The sequence below is a fragment of the Copidosoma floridanum genome, unplaced genomic scaffold (assembly GCF_036245765.1).
Source record: "Copidosoma floridanum isolate Cflo_tuat_1 unplaced genomic scaffold, Cflo_Japanese_pri ptg000013l, whole genome shotgun sequence".
In the NCBI taxonomy this organism is placed as follows: domain Eukaryota; kingdom Metazoa; phylum Arthropoda; class Insecta; order Hymenoptera; family Encyrtidae; genus Copidosoma; species Copidosoma floridanum.
In genome coordinates, this window is record NW_028321890.1 from 15,969,101 (window position 1) to 15,990,021 (window position 20,921).

General features: G+C 29.8%; 1 protein-coding gene across 2 annotated transcripts; it reads right to left on the minus strand.

The window, feature by feature from the left end:
• Nucleotides 1-903: 903 nt before the first annotated feature.
• Nucleotides 904-18,981, minus strand: LOC106639210 (uncharacterized). Of its 2 annotated transcripts, none has more exons than XM_089591437.1 (24): nucleotides 18,725-18,981; nucleotides 15,789-16,083; nucleotides 15,167-15,428; nucleotides 14,905-15,045; nucleotides 13,590-13,774; nucleotides 13,307-13,457; nucleotides 12,680-12,745; nucleotides 11,562-11,630; nucleotides 11,315-11,475; nucleotides 10,913-11,180; nucleotides 10,706-10,840; nucleotides 10,448-10,635; nucleotides 10,224-10,353; nucleotides 9,384-9,440; nucleotides 8,914-8,943; nucleotides 7,714-7,857; nucleotides 7,274-7,411; nucleotides 6,955-7,173; nucleotides 5,182-5,511; nucleotides 4,877-5,119; nucleotides 4,213-4,728; nucleotides 2,500-2,604; nucleotides 2,255-2,434; nucleotides 904-1,434 (listed from the first exon to the last, which is right to left on the minus strand). In XM_089591437.1, the coding sequence occupies exons 2-24, from the start codon at nucleotides 15,984-15,986 to the stop codon at nucleotides 1,421-1,423; spliced, it is 3,930 nt and encodes a 1,309-aa protein (XP_089447563.1). In that variant the 5' UTR covers nucleotides 15,987-16,083; nucleotides 18,725-18,981; the 3' UTR covers nucleotides 904-1,420. The 2 variants fall into 2 exon arrangements, with proteins under 2 accessions (XP_089447563.1, XP_089447562.1); XM_089591436.1 differs by having other exon boundaries at nucleotides 2,497-2,604.
• Nucleotides 18,982-20,921: the final 1,940 nt, after the last annotated feature.

A 20,921-nucleotide genomic window follows, 5' to 3' on the forward strand; every position in this document is an offset into this window, starting at 1 on the left:
TCACAGCAAGCTCGCGTAGTTGTATTTCTATGTTGATGTGAGTCGTGCTTCGTGAAGTTATATATGTTTATTATGTCGGTAGCAGAGAATGTAGTAACGTAAGAAACAAAAGCACGTTGAATTTATCAGTGGGTTTAAAGCTAAAAAATAGTCCAAAAAAATTGCGTTTTTGTTGAACAATCGGTTAGGCCGATAAATTAGTTTACCACGTTGTACATAACTTTATGTATGATCCTTCAAACAGGTTGTTGTCACTTTTTTTATTCACTTTAATATAATTTTCTTTGCAGTACTATTTAACTCACTTATAATTTTTATTTTTAAGATCGGATGCTGTTTAAAAAGAAATGAACAAATAAATAATGATAATATTAAAAATCATAAAAACAATTTTTTGCTTTTATAAATTAATACAATGACTACTTTTCAGTGGAAAGTTGTATAATTTTTTCATCAGTTAATAAGTACCAATGAGTTATAAAATTTAGAGCTTATTTATTTATGATTTGGCTTCAGCTTATTTAGCCTAGAAGTCCCTCTTGTACGTGTCCAAACTACATCTTAATTTATTTTCTAGTTTATTTATCTCTTGTTATACCCTGAAAGAAACGAGGGGATGTATAGGAATTGAAGAGCTTAGCCCAACAGCGCTGTTTAAAATAATAGGTAAAAAAAACTGAAGAAATTAGTTGTATGATACCTTCGATGGACTTGGTAAACCTGCAGCTAACAAAGGAATGTACGTAGTTATTAATTCATTAAAATTTTTTGAGATTAATAATAATTGTCTCATTAACAAGTATTAGTTTTAATAAAAAGACCTTCATACTTTTTTTACTGAACTAAAACATTTATTAATTGTTTGTAGTTGAAGGTATCGATTTTAAAACACTTGTTAAAATATATTTATTCCAACTAATTTTATTACTTTTTTTATACAATTTTTTTTCGCCTGAGTTTTGGGCACAAACTATTTTATTATAGGTAAATCCTATGACAGGTTTTTTTAATAATCAATGGGCAAAAAACTTTTAGTTTAAATACAATAATAAAAATTATGCTCTTGGATTAGCTCAAGAGAGCTTAAAAATACAACTAGTAATTTTTACAAGTATATAAAAAATGTTAAAAGTTGTAAAAATTAAAAATTCTATCAAAACTTGCGATTTTTTTTTTTTTTTTTTTACAAAAAATACCAAGTTTTTCTTACAAAGTCATTACTTAAACTTATAAATTACGAAACATTTTAATTCGCAAGAATGCTAACTAAATAGTCAACAATTTTTAAAATATTATCTCTCAGTTCGATGTCTTGTTGGTATTTTAACTCAAAAGTCCATCGTATCAAACAATATTACCTTACATTTGAATCCTGCTCATAGCAGATGGATAATCACTAATAACTATGTTCGTCGTTGTTTTATGTAGATTCATCTGTAAAAAAAAAAAAAAATATTATTTTAGCATTATACAAATACGTAGACGATGTAAAATTTTATTCATTTATCTAGCTTTTTTGGTGAAGTAATATTTGTACGGCACCCAACGCAAGAAAAAAATTTAGAGCTTTATGCACGAAATATCTAGTTTTCTCTCGATATAGTTATATATACATTTTTTTTTTTAATTTGTACTCAAGACGACATGTACTTATTTTGAAAATTCAAGACAATTTTAAAATGATGATGTTGTAAAAGCTTTACATGTTGTCAATATTTTTTTTTTTTTTTTTTTTTTTCTTCATTTCTCAATTCTTGAGTTATTTCCAAAACTATTAATCACAATAACAAAATTTATAAAAAGCAAAAAAATCTCCAATGATCTTAAATCGATTTTATAAAAATCGAATTCCAAAGTAACATCCAAACATCTTTTTGTATCTCTAAATATTTTAACTTGTTGACTTTACATAATTTCGGAATACTTTATTAGAATTCAATTCTTTCTTCAACATTTTAATACAGAATTTTTTTAATTGGAATTAAAAGCAAAAAAATGTGTCTTATTCATCAAAAGTAGGAGAAAACTAATATTTTAAAAATTTTATTTGTATTAGCACATCCCGATTTTTGTAGGGCTCTCAAATAATTTTAGAAAATCGTTTACAAAAATTGAATCTATCTCTCAAATCGTGTTAATCACTTAGTCGTTCTATAAAATTTAAAGTATTATAAAATAGTGTGAGTTGAGTAATTTTATAAAAAAACAGTATCTTATACTTAATCCAACAAAAAAAAAAGAAAAAAAATATTACCATTGTTAAACCCATCCAATCGGTTTTCAGTTTTAGAAGCAGTAAGCAAATTAACGCTGCCGGCTACAGGAGCATTATGTTGAACAATAACCTGTGGATACTGTTTTTGAAGAGTTGCTTCAACTAATGGTGCCTCGGAGTGAGCAAAATTTTGATTTCTTGGTCCAGGGTACTGATTATCTAAAATTCCTTCAATTAAAATTTGAATCTATCAAGTGTAAAATATACTTAAACGAGCTCACCACTGTCAGTGCTTGTTATTCGTTGTTGCAATGGATAACTGTTTGATTGTTGCGGAATCATTTGTGGTTGATACGGTGTATACTGATTTGCCAAGGTTTGGTTACAACCTACGTATAACAATAAAATATTTTTAGTCTGCTTCATTATGTACATTTTTAATGTTGTTTTTGGCGTTAACAAATACAAAAAGTACTTATTTTAATAAATGGAAATTGTATTAAAATCAACATAAATGTAACACCACTTTAATATTTATTGTTAAATAAAGAAATAAAACTTAAGAGAGAATTTAAAGTAACTTTATTTATTTTTATGGATTTTTTATTACTTTATGATACGTACAAATTATAAATCTTTAAAAAAAATTTTTTTTTGTACATGCATCTATTCAAAGATTGAGATTTTCTAGGGAATTTTTATAGAGTTTATTTTACGTGTTCAGCTTACTTAAATCTAAATTTATGGGCTAAGTTTTAGTGGAAAAATTAATTACTTCAAAACACCTGCGTGTAACTTGTACAAAAATTTTTGCCATTGCATATAAGGAACGATTGTTGCAATGAAAAATACACATCTGTACGAAAAAGTTTGAGTAAAAAAAAAAATATTAAATGCAATAGAATATGTTTATAGCTATAAAATGAGCTGCTTGGAATCTATATATTATATTAAATTAAAAAGAAGTTATGCAACTAATAAGTTAACTGCATGCAGTAGTCTAAGTATATTACAATAAAACTATTTTTAGAAATTAAATTGTTATGATCAAAATTCGCAATTTTTATTTGCTGCCATTGTTCAAACAAATTAAGTTGAATATTTTTTAAATAGTTTTTTGAGGTAAGTTTGCTTCATAAAATCATGACTAAAAAGTTTATCAATCTTTTAAATCGGTAACAAATCTTGAAACTCGACAGTTAAACAATCCACAACATTTCAAATAAGCATTTCACAATAAATCTGAAAATATCGATGAATCTAAAAGAATAATTTTCAAGGTGAGAAACTAGACTTCCGTATTTGTCTACACCCAAGCAGAAATAATTTTATTCGATTAATTGGTAATAACTATTTTGAACAACAAGTCAAAAATAGAAATAAACAATAACAGTTTACAAAGTCTAGATTTGAGACAACTAATAAAACTTATTGTTCTGAAATTATTTGTGACACGTTATTATTTAAACTTCTTAGTACTTATTATTAGATTTTTTTTTTTGTTTTGTTCTTGAGATTGATTCGTACAAGTGCCCACAATTATTATTATTATTTATTATTTGTTTCTTATACATGTGTAATATAATACAATAAAAATGATATGTTATTAATAATTATTAGAAACTAATTTTTATGAAATTTTCAAAGTGAAGTACTAGATGGTTTGATAAGCAATAAAAGTTTTTTCCATTTATTATTTTTCCCTATTGTTCTAGAATGAAATTTATGACGAATAATAAAAATAACGTAACTTGTTTAATTTTATTACTTGTCTTAAATCTGGACTTTAATAATTCTTAGTATCAACCATCATTTTGTATTCGTTAAAATAATTTTCGCTCGGGCCAAACCGTCAAGCAATTATTTGTACACAGTACGAAAAAAATCTTGGTGGACCCGTTGACATCCAATCGACACAAATATCCCCTGAGTTTCAGAATAACTCCGTGAAAAAGGTTAATGATACAAATCAAAACAATGATTATATAAAATAATACCTGGATTATTCATTTGCAATTGCGGCCCACTGTGTCCCCCATATTGATGCCAAAAATCAGGCGACGATGCGTTCACGGAATCAACCTCTGTACGCGCCATATTCTGATGGCCATGTTTGTAGTACGTATTCGAACCACACGGTTGCCTGTGCGCCATGGTACAACCATTAGATTGACAGTCAACGGCAGGAGCCACGACATTCATAAAATTATCTTGCGGCTGATCCACACCGTGACCGCTCCACTGATACGGGCCATTGTATGACATCGAAACTGGATAATGCGGATTACTCATTCGCCGGCCACATTGATTTCGAGCACAAAACTGCGCTGGATTTGTGTAATTAACTTGCGCTTGCATCGGATTATGGACGTTGCAACAGCATTGGGGGGCGCACGGTGCCGATACCAGTTGCGGTATGTTCGGGTCGTTGCAGTAACCGTGTGGCTCAGATTTCCCTCGCATCAACCCCGGATGCTTATGAGGACCATTCGGTGGCATTGGCTGATGACCTGCTGTAAAACCACATTGAAATAAAAAAAAAAAACAAAAAAAAAACAATGTTTGAATCAAAACGCGATCGATTTTTCAAACAAAAATTATCTTACTAAACAAACTAGCTCGACACATGTGTACACCTGTATAGACGGATAATGTATATACCTGTTGGCTGCTGGTACATGTTCGTCGGGCGTGGAAAATAATTACTCTCCATTGGTGAGTTCACCGGGTGAGGGGTGTTTTGCTGAGATTTTTGAACATCCGAAGTTGGATAATCATGGTTCTGCAGGTCCGCGATGATACGGAAGAGTTCGTCGTCTACTCCTGTTACGCAGGAAAAAATGTCGTTGTCCTGCTTACGAGCTGTAGTTGCTGGATTTGCGGGATATTTTGTTGACGATGATTCTGTGAAAAAAAAAAAAAAATAGAGTTTGACAACTTTAGTTTCTTACCTTTGGTTGACTCACGCTCTACAGGATGTTGTGGTTCACGTTGCAACCCATCGGAGGAAGCACCAAATGTGTTTTGAGACAAAACTTTGTTAACGCTGAGATTTTCAACAATATTATTATTGCCAAGCTTGGATGGGCTCAGCGGAGCCAAAGGTTTCGAGTTCTTGAAAAAGTCCACCAAATCCACGCCCAAGAACTTCAAATTTTGATCCTCCCGTTCCTGTTCCTTCGAGTAAAGCTGCTTGACGGTGTCTGGGATGGAACATTCGTTGGGTGTCCCTGCAGGTTGCTGAACGGAACTCACGGGTGGGTTTGCATCCAATGAGCTCATTTGCGTCCAGTTACCTGTAAAAACCATTGTGATGGATTAGGTTTTATCAATCGATCGCCTTTCACGTGTTTGCCGCTCAAATGGTTTTCCATCTCACTCCGCGAAAGCAAGTCTGCGTGTACACTAATGGACTTTTCTACCAGATGACGCTATGAATCATTTGATCCCTAATTCGTATGGAATTTGTAATATTTTCTGTGAGATTTTAAACTTAGAATTCAATAGGCTTATTTCGGAAGTAAAATCTTACGGATGTTTTGTAGAAATGTTTGCAAAGCTTTATACGCTCTTTTCAACAGAAAAATCCTGCATAATCTCCTGCAGAATTTTATAAGCTTTCTTAAATGTTAAAGTCCTACGGGAATTCCTATAAATTGTCAACGAATTTTTGACATGAAATCCAACACGTACGGAATTGTCTACTATAGCATTCTTGCTGGAATTCCTTTGAACGGGACCAAAAACCCGAGTAGCAGGATAATCTGATCATTAATAAAATCGTCGAAAATCAGCTCATCTTTTTATTCTTTACGTGATTAGTTAAAGTAGATTTTTTGATGGATTTAGTTGGATGAGATTGTAGAAATAAATAAAGTGAAATAAATTTACTATTTTTTAAAGAAATTTATAAGAAATAGTTCAATAAAAAGCTATTTTTGATTACATTTGTCATGGGACTAAGTCATGTGTTACGTGGGGTTCTCACCTAATTAAAAAAAATTTCATTGTCCCTACGTCATATGTATTTATTCTAGTCAAATTTTTTTTTTTTTTAATTATTATTTGTTTGTTCATTCATATTGTGAAAGTATAAGTAAAAATTTCGTAACTTTGATGAATATAATATGCAAAGTTAGACACTAAAATGTAGTCCCAATAATAATTAGACCTTATCAATTAAAAAAAAAATTTTTTGTCAATATCTGCTGATTGTAGATTTTTAAAAAATAAAGTTTTTTCGGGGTTTGTTTTATACAAATTGTTTGAGCCAAATGGTGTTTATTACAACATAAGTAAATAAAGTAAATGATTCAATTTATACAAAATAAAGGAATTTTCAAAAGGAAAATGAAAATAGATTTGTTTTCACGGAGTATAATCAAAAAATGTAATCAAGATAAACCGGTATGTCTATTCAGGGTGACTGTGGTTGACTTACTTTGAAAAATTTTAGTTAACAAAATCTCAAGACAATTGGTATATTTTTCATTATAATTTTAATTTACCAATGAAAACATAGAGATATTACATTAAATTTTTGCATGATGCTATTTTTATAACATCTTCGTAATTGTAATACAAATGAGTTCAACCTATCAGATTCAGAATAATTTTCAAAAAATTTATAAAGACTACTCTGATCGATAAAAATGTAAACACATGATTGAAATCTAATCTTATCATCTTCCAATGCAAATTTTGAGCAAGACTAACCTAAAAACTGTTAATCTACTTACTTGCTGTATTATTTTGAAGCGGACAAAATTCGTTGTAAATTGCATTTTGGTGATTTTCTAGCATGGACAAGGTATCAAACGTATTGCACATTTGCTGTGATGTGGAAGGGACTTGCAACGATGCTGGTGGTACTCCTTGTTGAGGCGTACAAAACATATTTGGGTTACTATTTGGAAGATTCTTTGATGAGTCCAACTTGACGTCCGTTTCGCATTTTACTGCAATCCATGGGCAAACAGATAGAAGCGTTTCAATCACTTAATTACACTGCTGAATCCATTGAAAAATCTTGAATTCTGTAATTTTGTATCATCTTACCAGCCAATGTCTGCGGGGTCTCTGTTGTTCCCAGAGAAAATTGATTAACTATTTTCTGTAGTTCTGCATCCGAAGTATTTCCAAGTTGCCTAAAAGGTGGAGGTACTGGGTATCCCTTTTTAATTTGCCCTGAATCAACTGTTTACAAAATATTTTTATCGTATTATTCAAATTAAATAAAATTAAGTAAAATTTCGATTATATCGAAAAGTAAGTCTTTAGCAGACAGTTACAAAACTTGTTAGTTTTGTTCGGATGAGTAGCCCAGGGAGTTCGGGGTTACTCTTGGGATATTGAAGCGTACATTTATTTCTGTACACATAAGTACTTAATTATAATTCAAATATAAAAATACGTTTAGGTAGTTGATGGATGACCCCGGGTGTTTGAAACTGCTAAGCCAAACACAACTATTGTGCATTTGCCAGGGCTTTGCTTACCATTTGCCGGTCTTTTTGGTAAGGGTTTTATTGAAATTAGGGTGCTAGACTCCCTCATTCTTTTCATTGTTTGTTTTTTTACGGACTCAGCAACATCTCTACTACTTTCAATGTCCATTTCTTCATTTTTTTCCTCGTCTTCAGCTATAACGAACACAATAATTATTACAATAAATAAGATAATAATCATCACAATCATAATACTTATTATAGGGTTCATAACAATAAAAACAAAAATAAAATGTTGAAGGAATCGTTGATCTGTCAGAAAATTTAAAACAGTTTTATCGCAAAATAAAATTTGCTGCTAGTTGAGTAGATTTCAATGATCCTTTTGTTATTATTTTATTTTTTTAGTTAACCTACTTTAAACATCGTTTTTCATCAAATCATGAGGGTTACAGATTATTAAAAATTAATTTATAAGATAAATTTAATTTATATGATTTTGTAATTATTTTTTGTTGTTATCTGATATTTTCAAAAATATCAATTCCCAAAAATTAAAATAATTTAAAATAAAATAAGAACAGTCGATGAAACCCAATTTTTTTAGCGGTAATTAGTACCTGAATTCATAACAAATAAGCCTTGTTGATCAAAAATAATCGACAGAATTCTGAGGTATCAAATTACTATATTACATCCATGCACGAGTACACCTTTTTTGTTAATACATAATCTTACGCACATACCTAATTTTTAAAAATTTTATCTAAATAAATTTTTCCGTAGAAAATGTTTCAATTTCTACAATTTTTTGTCATGTAATATTTAAGGTAAAAAATCGATTTTTAAATTCGATAAGATTGAAATAAGAAAGTTATTTTAATCAAAATTTTATTTTTTTGAGGTGATAGGTATTCAAAAACAAAAAAAGTAGTCAAAGAAATCCTCAGATATGACTTTTTATACGCACACGCGTAGAGATAGAAAAACCGACATTTTTGCCACAGTAGGAGAACTGTCTACTTTAATTCTAAAATTTAGAAAACATTCATATCATGTCTTCTCAATATGTGACTGTTTCTCCATTTAAAAGGAAAGTCGATTAAAATTCAATTTATCCATTAATTTTCTCAACATTCCTACGGATCACCGTTTCGTTTCCTTTAACATTCTAAGCACATTAGATGGCGCAGTTATTTGTAAATTAAAAAAATATTTTCTTAATTATAAATTAATAAATAAATGACTTACAATCACTACTTGTTTCTTCATCGTGATACTCTGTAAATAATAAATTTTTTGTAGAGTTAATGATTTCTTAAAACTAAACAAATCGATTTAACTAGCTCTACAGAATTTATTAATTTTTTTCAAAAAAAGTTAGGATTGCTGCAAAAGATAAGAAGATTAAGACTCTGTCCTGCAGTTTTCCTGTCATAATATATTTTTATTTAAAACATTTTTTTATGTTAAACAGTATTTGATTACTCATAAAAGGCTTCACAAAAAAAGTAAAAAATGTAGAAATTACAAAACTGTTCGTTTAAGAAAGTTGGTGTAATCGAAGTTTTAAATGGATTAATGTGAAATTGACGGTTTGGAGTTATAAATATGTAAGTTGTTTATTGTTATTATGCACACTTGAATACAGCAGTCTACGTATCTCGATAGTTCCATTATTAATAATTGTTGGTGTCAATACATGTACAAAAAATTCTTACCTATTGATGCGCTCTGTGACATCAAAGATGACAGGTGATTCATGACTCTTACGGGAACTAGAAATAAAAAATTTACTGAAACAATATTGAATGGTCCAATAGTGAAATTTTAAAGATTTACTCCAAAATATGAATTTTCTGAATTAAGAATTATATTAAAAAAATTTGTTCATAATTGGTCGCACGGTTCAACTCTACGTAGTACATGATTCACATTTGCTTACTTAGTTCCCGTGGAAAAAAACTCAAGTGCCACGAATAGCTAAGTCGAAGAATGGGTGATTATTTATTTTTATCACATACATCAAAAGAATAAAATTTAAATCAGATATAAATTTATTTTTCACTGTTAAATTGATTATTGCATATAGTTTTTTTTTACTTGTAGGCTTGAAGATACCAGTGCCTTTTATTATGTATTTTTTGGAAGTAAATTAATTTGTCTTGAAATAATTTCTATAATTTCGATAAAGGTATTGGAAAAATTTTAAATATCATATCCTAAAAATTTATTGCAACGAGACTAAAGTATTTTTATTTGTTGCATTTAATTCTAGTTGTATTTGATATGTATGTAAAGTAAGTTATTGATAATATAAAAATGATTTCAAGCGATTCATTTATTCGTCTGTTCAAAACAAGTAGAAAAAATTGTATTTGATTAAAGTTAATATGAAAATAAATAATGTTTTTATAATTATATTTTGTAACTTTACAATTCCGTTCTTACAAAAAAAAAAAAAAAAAAAAAAAAACATAATTTACATGTCAATGAAAAAATCATATATAGGTAGACACTGGTATGATTATTTATATCTACTTTGTGGTAAAGCTACTTACTGGGCCACAACATGAATGGGTACGGGATACTTCTGAGGTCGCACGAGCCTTTTATCAGCTGAATATTGACGTCAATGACACTTTTAGTGTTTTGATCGCAATAGGAAGGCGTCCTGCAAATAATCGCTGCCTGAAAAAATTCAGCGTGGATTAATATTAATACATATACAACGCAATATATAATAAATGAAAAAAAATAGCCTCCCAATGCACTTTCGACCCACTTGTTCATGAAAATAAACGGGATTAGCTTGCACTTTCCAGGTGATTTCTTTATCTTCGTTTTCGTGGTAAAACTCCACCTTAGTGTCGTTCGGGTCTATATTATCACAACATAAAATCAAGTACACTCCTCCATTGACGGGCCCAAAACCGCGACTCAGGCTTCTTATGCCGGGTCTTTTAACGATCCCTGGCAACAAAAATCACATATATTTTGTATGTTTTTTGCGTCAACTCAGCAGTATTGGTCAAAAACTCACTTGCATCTGTAATAACGTTGGAAACAACGAGGTCAAGTGGCATGATTTCGTCATTTTTCTCGTAGTATCCGAAAAAGCCCAGACGAACCCGATGCACGTCCATACTTTTCACGGCTTCGGAAAATTCTGGAACAGCTGAAAACGCAAACAAACGAAACAATGGGAGTAACAACGTAGAAACATTACTTGTGGGCTGAAGAAACTTACAGCCGAATGGATTGACTTTGAGTCCTTCTATTTCCAACTGTTTGGCCTCGTAATCGCTCTTTTTGAGATGCTGTATCGAAAATAGCAGAGGCTCGTTGAAAACTAACTCTTTTTGGTTGGCTTCGATTGGAATCTCGTGTATGAACCCGTTGCGTATAAATTTGTGGTTTTCGGTCTTCGTAACAATTGAATTTGGGTGGAAATTATACGGGTAATCAGCCGTTACGCAGCATACACTCAGAAACATTTTATATGTGTTATTGAAAAACTGTAAATAATTGAAAAAAAATTTTTTTTTTTTTTGTAGTATATCCGTTATTCAACCTTCCCGACGTTAGTTGTTGTTTTTTTATATATTTCAAATGACATAATATCGTTTGTTACAAAATATTAAAAATTTACCTTTATTGTCATGTACGATTTCTTTGCGTGTCCTTTTGCTTCGCCGAAAATATGGCTATCGTACTTGCTTGACTCCCTTTCGTGCGGAAACTTTACAATCGGACAAGGTTGTCTTACGATTTCCAAATACGGCCTGCCTTTTACAATTCTTGGCATTTTGTCTAAAATTTAATTATCCATTATTTAAAATTTAACACAAACTCATTTTACATTGGATGAATTTTGTAAAAAAAAGTTGTTAACTTACTGCTGTTTGGTACTTCATGATCCATTTGTAATGATCGCACTGCTACATTTTTTAACATTACACCTAGATCTAATAGTACATTAGTAATACTTTATCCATACTATTATTGTCGAAGTATAAAAGAACATTTTTTGTATTTCTTAGGAAATTAGGCATTCTAGCTTAATACGTTTGACTAACGTTGGTCATTTAACCATCTTATTTAACTAATAGTTCAATTTGATTTAATTTTTACTATTTCAGCTATTTCTAATTGTATATGACTACATCTGAGTGGATATAATGTAATTTTAACTAATTTATTCTCCATACCATAGTTATTATACATATAACATGGCTAATAATATTAATCAGCTATTGAAGAAACTACCCATTAAATTTTTTTAGAAACTAAAAAAAATTATCTATTTTGAATTAATTATTATAAAACATTACACTCTTACAAAACACAGAATAAAAATACAAATTTATATAAATTAATAATTAAAAGCCTTTAAGATAGCTATAAATTTTCTAATATATAATAGTAAATATCACTGATGATAGAAAAAAATTAGTGTAATAATTCTAAAAAATTTTACGATGAAAATAATACTAATATTATAATATGTAGATCGGCTATAATAACATTTTTATAACTACCCTTTTTACAACTTGAATTTGTATGTAAAATATTTAATTACAGATTAAATGTTTTGTTTAAAATTGTATCTTATTTTTTGTATTCTAGATAAAAATATTTTAACAATAATTTTATTGCATCTTTTGTAAAGAAAAATTTATCAACCAAATACTTTTATGGTTTGTCATTTACATCACAACAAATAAATATCATAGATAATTGTGATATAGTTTAATAAAAGTTTAGTGATTATTTCTAAATAGTATAATTATAAAAATAACTGCCGTTTCCTCTAATAAAATTTTCTTCATCATCTCCGTTTCAATAGAAAAATTTTGGAACTGTATATTATTTTAGTAATCAGGTATAACATAGATCTGTCACGTAATGTATGATACATACAATTTTTAAAACAGACTCTTTGGCATCTTTACACTTTAGCTATCAGCCTATCCCATCCATCAACGGCACCTTACGTTAATTTTAAATAATTTACCTTTTTGTTTAAGCTTCCCATCGAACAAACTACTGGATATGACATCTTTTCTCTGTTGTACTCCTCCTAATAAATAAAAACTTACGTCATAAGAAGTTTAAACTGTTATTTTTTATAAAATTTATTTTATCGTGCAGGGATCTGTACTTTTTTTGTTTATTTGATAAAAAAAAAAAAAAAAATCGAAATCAATTATAAAATCTAAAAATGAGAGTTTTGTAAGTGATAACGTTCAAGTACTTTGTATGATATTTTTTTTTTTTTGTTGACATCTGATGGATGCCAAATGAATAAATCTTACTCATTTTGTTTATTACAAAAAAAATTTCATTTTATACATATTTATCGGATAATTTAATAATCATTAATTAATCTAGAGGCCCTATTTATTACCCTATGGTATCCTCTACACATACACTTTGTAATAAGTGTATCCATCGAAACTTTTTTAGAATAGTGTATTTTTTTGATGTCATATTGACTGAAAAAGTTCTTAAAACCTAGTATTAAAAAATTTACAAGTTGCCGACAGATATTGTTTTTACGACGTCGGCACGTAGCAAATATTTCGACACAACTAATCGAATGACAACTTTTAAGTGTATATCAACATATTAGGGTATTTACCACTTCCATGTGATATAAATTTGAAGGGAACCATCCCACTCCGTTTTCCATCCGATCGTCGTTCCAATTGTATTTTCACATCCACGAAACTATATTTTCCTTGCTCACTCCTCGGTCCATCGTAACAGGGAGTTTCGAAAAAGAGTGCAAACTGAAATTTAAAAATATGTTCCCGTTGCTACGTATTTTACGTCTAATCGTACGAATTTTCTAAATTTTATTTTACAAAAGGTCATTTTTGTAACTATGACCACAAACTTGGACTAAATAAAAATTTGTATACCTTCCTGTGGTGAAATGGTTCGACCAATTTACCAAATCCCTGCCATCCACTTTCCTCGTGGATAAATTTAACTATTATGTCTTCATAAAATATTTTGGTGCAAAGCAACGTGATTAGATCGCCTCCTTTCATTGAGCCTTCGTCGGGACTCAGGAATACAATATCCAAAGTCTTACTGGCCAATCCTGTTTTGAAAAAAGTATTTAAAATATAAAAAATTGGTTTAAAAAAAGCACTTTAAGAGGGATAAATTTTTTAAATATTGTACCATCGAAATAAGCAAGCCATTGATAGTTAAGGTGGTTCATGCGTGAATTGTGTGGTTATTGTTGTATATTCTACTTTCCCTCAAAATTTCAGAAAAGCTTATTGGAAGTTACCAGTTTAATGTGGCTTCTAAATAAGAAGCAATTTAATATTCGATCCATTTTATGGAAAATAGAAAATTTTACTCGTCAAAAATAAATAAAAAACTAGCACATGAAAGCTCGAACAATTTATAATTATAAATTATTTTACACTGGGAGAAAAAAAACAATACAAATTATAGAGAAATTCCAGCAAAAATTACCATTTTACACTGTAAATCGAATGCAAGCTGTCAAAAAAAGAAATTTTATTGTTTTCAATGGTAAAGATTATTGTTTTAACAGTTTAAATTATAGTTTGAGTAGTAAAAATTATGGTTAGTACAGTAAAGATTAAAAAAATCTGTTGATAAATTTTACTCACGCGTATAGAAATTTTTACTGTTCTAATCATAATTTTTACTATTTAAGCTATAATTTTAACTGTTAAAACAATGATCTTTACTATTAAAAATAAAAATTTTTTTTTGTTTGCCAGCTTGCATCCGATTTATTAAGAATAGTGATTTTGGCTTGAACGTCTCTATAATTTTTATTGTTTTTTTCTCTCAGTGTACATCAGTTGTGCTTTTGGCTTGAGAGTCATCCAATAACTTAAATTACATAGATTTTTTTTAATTTCTAATTTTATTTAATTTAATTAGACGATTATTAACTAATTCTCATCAAAGAATTTGTTGTATCCTACTGAGAATGTATGGTAAGTTTTGATATTTAGTTTTTTTTTTTTTTTTTTTTTTTTTTTTTTTTTTTTTTTTTAACAAAAGAAAATAGAAACGGTGATTATTACAGTTGATTAAAATAATCACCCATATAATAATAAATATATAAATTGTTTCAAAGTACGTGTTGTTCTAATGTTAACATATTATTTTGATAAATGTAATTATAATATTAAATAATATTATTTAAGTATCAACGCATTTTATACCCACAAATTGACTTACTTCCGTTATAAATGGGCTCCGTGACAATTGGTTTCAAAGCTACGCCAAACTCACCATCGGGTTTTTGAAGGTAAACTTGAACCGCTAATCGAACGGAAGACACATCGATCTTCTCGAAATCTGTTTTGTGCGAAAAACCCGCTGAAAGATATTCATACCATTTACCAAAAATTATTATAAACATTTCAACATGTGTAACATACAATATCACCTCATCAATGGTAAAAGTACGTATTGTACAAGTCACTACTTTTTAACATACCGTTGAACGGGTCGACTCGATCTCTCTCGCGTATTTCTAGAGATTTCACCATATCTTGTTTCCTAACGACTTTGATGCCTATGTTCTTTAGGACCAATTCCGTAGCTCGAGAGTCTTCCGGAATATCCACGATACTGTGGTAATACCCTTTGTCGTCGCACGAACTGCCGACAAGCTGGAAAGGATGCTGCAGGTAGGGTGGACCTTTTTTCGTTACGCAAGAAACTATGACAAACATCTGTTTTCCAAAATGATTGAAAACCTGGGAAATGCAACATTATAGTAGTTTCTTTTGTAAATTCAAAACAAATACGTTAGTTTCAAACAGTAGTATAAAAATCCAATGTATTTTATACTTACATTCCACGTGGATTGGATTAAAAAAAAAAAAAAAAAAAAAAAAAAAAAAAAAAAAAAAAAAAAGTTTCATGTTCACAAAACTATTTTGTGCACTTGTATTATTTAAATGTAACGTTGATTTTTACAGAGAAATATAGATAAGTAGCCTATAATGAAATGTATTATAAGGAAAAAAGGTATAAGTATATCCTGGTTTTTTTTTTGTTTTTAGTAAGAAGAAAAAAAATGGTAAAAATATACTGCCAGGAAATTTTACACTTACTTTGATCGTTGGATACAGAGGACACTCCGTGGTGCTGTTTGTCCCTCTCAAAACACTGTAGGCTTCGCCATTCTTTTTGGCATTGTACCGGAATCTCGGACCCCATATTAGCGGTTGAATGTGTATAATAGCAAAGGGCTCATCAAGTTTTGTCTTTTCTTTTACAGCTAATTTATTCTCTTCCTCGTTTCCAGCCATGCTTATTTAATATGATAATTTTCATTGACAGGGCTTGTATTGGTTACACTGGAAACGATAAATCGGCGAATCGCTCGTTGAAAAAAAATCCTCAAGTCTGAAAAAACAGTATCAAAGAGAGTTCACTTTAGATTAATTCACTTTATACCAGAGCGATACAGAAAATTGAATTGTAAATACAGGTTTAGTGCGTGAAGACTAAAAAATATACCATAGAGATTGAACGAATATTCAGATAAACAATTTTTTATGTTAAAAATAAAAATTGTTCCACAACAAATATGCTAATATATAAATATTATTTCCAAAAAGAGAGTCATATCACGTGGAACTCGTTTTCTGCAATTAGTTTCTTTTTATTATTCATTCAAAATTTATGCTGTCAAAAATAGATTTCAGGGACGTCTGCTTTTACAACTATACCTCATATTTTTACTAGAATAAAAAGTGCAGCTTCACAAAATAATTTTTATTACTATAAGGAAATAAATAGGCCAATAGATTTTTTAAATAAATATAAGAGTTGGGTTGCATAGTAAGAAATAAACGACACAGTTTATAAAAAAAAAATTTTCTTTTTTCCTACAAGTTAGATGTTGAGTTTCAGTTTACAGTAATGTTAATACTGTTAGTCATTATGCAGAATAAAAGTCAAAGCTTGTAAAAAATTAATTTTCGATGATGTTTAACCTAAATAAATTGTCCTTACCCCTTATTTTGTACCCCTCGCTCTAAGATAACATTTTACCTCGAATTTTGAAAAGTTTTTAAGTTACGCAGTAGATAGGAATCATTTGAAGTTTTCTTTTTTAATTTTTTTAATTCTATGGTTAACTACAAAAATTATGAAAAAATGACTTGAAGTTCTAATAGCGTAGGTACTTTATTTTGACGTGGTTTCATATCATTTAAAAAATATTTTCAGTTACAATAATTTAAAATATACATAATTCAGTGACTTAAATTTTATTGGCAATGATTTTGAACACGGTTTATTTATCATTATTATTATTCATAAATATTCTAAATTTTTAAAGATATTTAAAAATTTTTTTTATAAAAACCTTCAAGGAGATGAATAATAGCTACATTGCACGTACATTACACGTGTAAGACCGAAATCGATTTAAATTTCCGACAAGTAAAAAAAGCTATTTGTATAACCTTAAAAGTTATTGAAAATGAGCAAGAATAGTGAAAAATAATATACGTCGTTTGTGTGTCTATTAGTGTGTTCTTTATTTTCCAAATTTTATTGTTATTTTTTAGTCATTCACCCTCTGAAATCTCTTCATTGTGGCTTGAAACAAAAAATTCTGATTACTGATTAAGATTTTTCAAACCGTTCTAATGATTTTTAATCATTTCGAGCAAAGGTGAAATTATGTACTAAATTTTTTAAGGCTTTCATAGGCCTAAAAATTATTGAAGAAACCATCTTTTTTGTTAGTTTTTTTTGCTATTTTTTTGCTACTGTAGAATTGTTTAAAAAAATAATTTGTTCCAAAAAAATCTAAATAAATTTAGTAATTAGTTTTTAACTCTACTCGATGTGGTGTTATAATTTTAATGTGGACTATAAATCATTAGAACGGTTAAAAAAAATTTATTGATCAAAACAAATGGAAATCCCGTATTATTTAAATGGGAAATCGAAATTTATTCAACGGCACGTGTTAATTTCCTTTTTGTTTAGATTTTATAGGTAGTACTTTTATTTTAGGTTGCAATAAAGAGATTTCAATGGGTAAATGACTAAAAAAGTAAAATTTGGGAAATAACGCACACACCCCTGTCCATACATGCTGTACTTTTTGGTAATGCTTGTTACATTTGCACGTAAAATCTCTTTTTGAATTTAGCTAGTTGTTGTTAAAAAATTTTCGAAACAATTTATCGGCTATACGTTATATACCCCGTCAGATCACAACAGTCCAGATCACCATAGTATGTAATACGAGTATGTTGGAATAATTGATGTATATCAAATAACTTTGATTTGTCAAGACCCAGAGTGGAGTTTTCCCACATCCGACAAGTTGAGAATTTTGTCAAACGTTATCGATAAAGTTTCGTTAAAATTTCGACTCTACAATAAAATCGAATATTTCCGTGTATGGTTTCTTTTCTACAAACTTCTTATTACTATATAGTATAAAAGTTCGGTTACTGTATATAAACACTTTGTATTCAATACTTACTAATTTCTACTTATAAAAGTATACCAACGTACTTTTCGATGAACAGGTAAAATGGCCGCCCGCGAATTCGCCGTTACCCTTAACGTGGAAAACCAGAGCGATGAAAAAATAAACCAAAAACAAGAGCCAACCTCGATGAAAAATTGCAACAAGCCTAACAAAAAAAGGAAACACAAATGTCCGTTCGATTTCTTGGCTCCTCTATATATTGCCTACATAGGCGAGACGATGAAATCACGATACTGTAATTGGAAAAACAAACCCATCGACAGCTTACCGGAAAAAAAAAGCAAAAACTCACCAGGCCCTCTTTTTTCTCTTCTTTCTAACATTTACCAATATACGACGCGTCGCTTAACTATCTGATTGGAGGTATCGAAATTTCACATATCGTGCCGAGTACGAAGATTTTAATCAAAATACTGTAACCAGGTACATTTGAAGAAGGAAACAAATATCATAGGCCTGTTACATATTCGTTGGACTGCTAATGCGATAAGAACAAAACAAAAAAATCCAAATTCATGTACTACTTACGCTCAACTATTTTTACAAGGTGGTTTCCGTGCACAGGTGTATACGCTTAAATGACTCAAGTGCACAAATTAATTAAAAGAACGTACGGGCGCGATGCAAATTAACGTGAAATCGTACGAAACCTCACCAGTGTGTACGACAACGTAGATATCACTGATTTGGGACCATTACAATTTTGAAAGGGCACTGAAATCACAGACGCGCCAACGTGAGGGGGTGGGGTGTACGTATACGCGTATTAGGTGTCCCTTGTGCGCTTTCTCTTGTGTGGAACGTAAACATAATCGACCTTTGATGAACTTTTTCTTGTATATAATATATACCTAATACTAACTAACCGAAAACTATTGTTACCCAATAATCTAAATTTTCGCGCTTTGCCGCCATGCTCTTGATTGTGTCAGTCCTATATATATATATATATATATATATATATAAATTTTTTTATCATTGGATGCGCTCCGTATGCACTGGCCATTTAATCTAAGTATTTAGATAATGTGTGGATAACTTATTAGTGTGAGAGAGATAACATGTCATACTTTTCCCCTTGTACTTAAATGTCATCTAGGATACCGAGACACTATTGAAGATTAACTACTGGAGCTTACGAAACGCACTCATTATGTAGCATCAAGTTTTTAACTTCGATTATTTTTAATTTAACCATAACATCATAAAATATTAACACATGTCGTATACTGATAACAATTTATATGGTTACTGTCGCTTTTTTGTTTACTTTTTTTCTTTTCAAACCGAGCACTATACATATATAGTTACACGGTTTAAAAAAAATAGTAAAAAAAATAAATAAAAAAGCGACAGTAATTGATATCAGTATACGACATGTCTTAATATTTTATAATGTTATGATTTGATTAAAAACAATCGAAGTTAAAGACTTTATGCTGCATAATGATAAAAAAAAATTTTTCTACTATAATTATGCTATCAGTTGTTTTTGGAAATTAGTTTATTTATATTATTACTTTGTATACGTATAAGAAAATAATTCAAAAATTTGAAATTCTAAGACTTTATTCAAAATCTCATCTGATTAAAATTAAAGGCATATTAAATAATTACGATTACATATTCAGTAGCCGTTTTTTTTAGTATGCATACAAAAAAAGAATGTTGGACACAAAAGGATTTTTCAAGAGAAAACAAAATAATGAGTAAATATATGAAAGGCTGTTTAAACGAATTATAACTGAAAAAAAATAGTTTTATAATAATTTGACAGATTAAAATATGTAAGTTGAGTGATGTTGGAAAATTATGTTAAATTAAACCAGCGGACGTATGTTTTTTAGAATTTTCACCCTTTGTAGGAAGAAATGAAAAAAAAAAGGAGGAATTTGGTTCGGAAAAACGCAAATAATAAAGCAGGACACTGGTTTTTAACAGAAATGTAAAAATAAAAACAAAAAAAATATGTACGCACCAGCAAGTCACTACTTACCTCACTTACCTCACTTACCTGTATAGGCACGGATTGGTGAGCTACTACTATAGTAGCAAACTATTCAAACCGAATCCGCCCCCACGTGGGTGACTGTGGACTTACGTCATGAGCCAGTGCGTGCACACATCTCTGAACGACTGTTTACAATTTGGTCCGTATATACCAACCAGACACTTTTTTCGCCACATGCGGGAGCGAATCATGCCGCCACGCGGTCGGAGATGCAGTTACACCATCATGCCGCAGCATTTATAATGCTGCAGTGTCCATCTGTTATCGATAACCAAGTCAGCGTGGCCAAACGGGACTCCTGCCTACCGGCAAATTCAAACGCGCGTTCTAAAACCAATCAACTAAAATTCAAGCTCTTAAGCCCCCTATAAACATTTACCCCAAGTACTTTAACCCCATAACCCTGTACTCTTCAGCCCTTGAACCAAATGACCCAGGGTCGTAGAGTTCAGTTAGTTAATGATTTCATTTTTTTATTAACAATAAAAGAACTACTTATCACAAAAAAAGGAAATAATTTGTAAATCATTTAAATTAATTTTGTAGATTTAAAAAGAGTGTTGATTATGGATGTAACTTGATTCTAATATTAGTAAACATTATTAGGAAACAAAATTTTTCACTTTTAAGCTTTTAAGCCTCTATCCTCTAACTCCAAGTGATTTTACCCTAGAAAATGACCTATAGGACAAAGTAGATTATTATTCGATTTAA

Coding starts and splice junctions, on each gene's coding strand:
- LOC106639210 (XM_089591436.1), bottom strand. CDS start 15,986: ATGGCTGGAAACGAGGAAGAGAATAAATTAGCTGTAAAAGAAAAGACA. Junction 15,429..15,788: donor CTCTGTATCCAACGATCAAA/GTAAGTGTAAAA, acceptor TGCATTTCCCAG/GTTTTCAATCATTTTGGAAA. Junction 11,476..11,561: donor TCATGAAGTACCAAACAGCA/GTAAGTTAACAA, acceptor ATTAAATTTTAG/ACAAAATGCCAAGAATTGTA.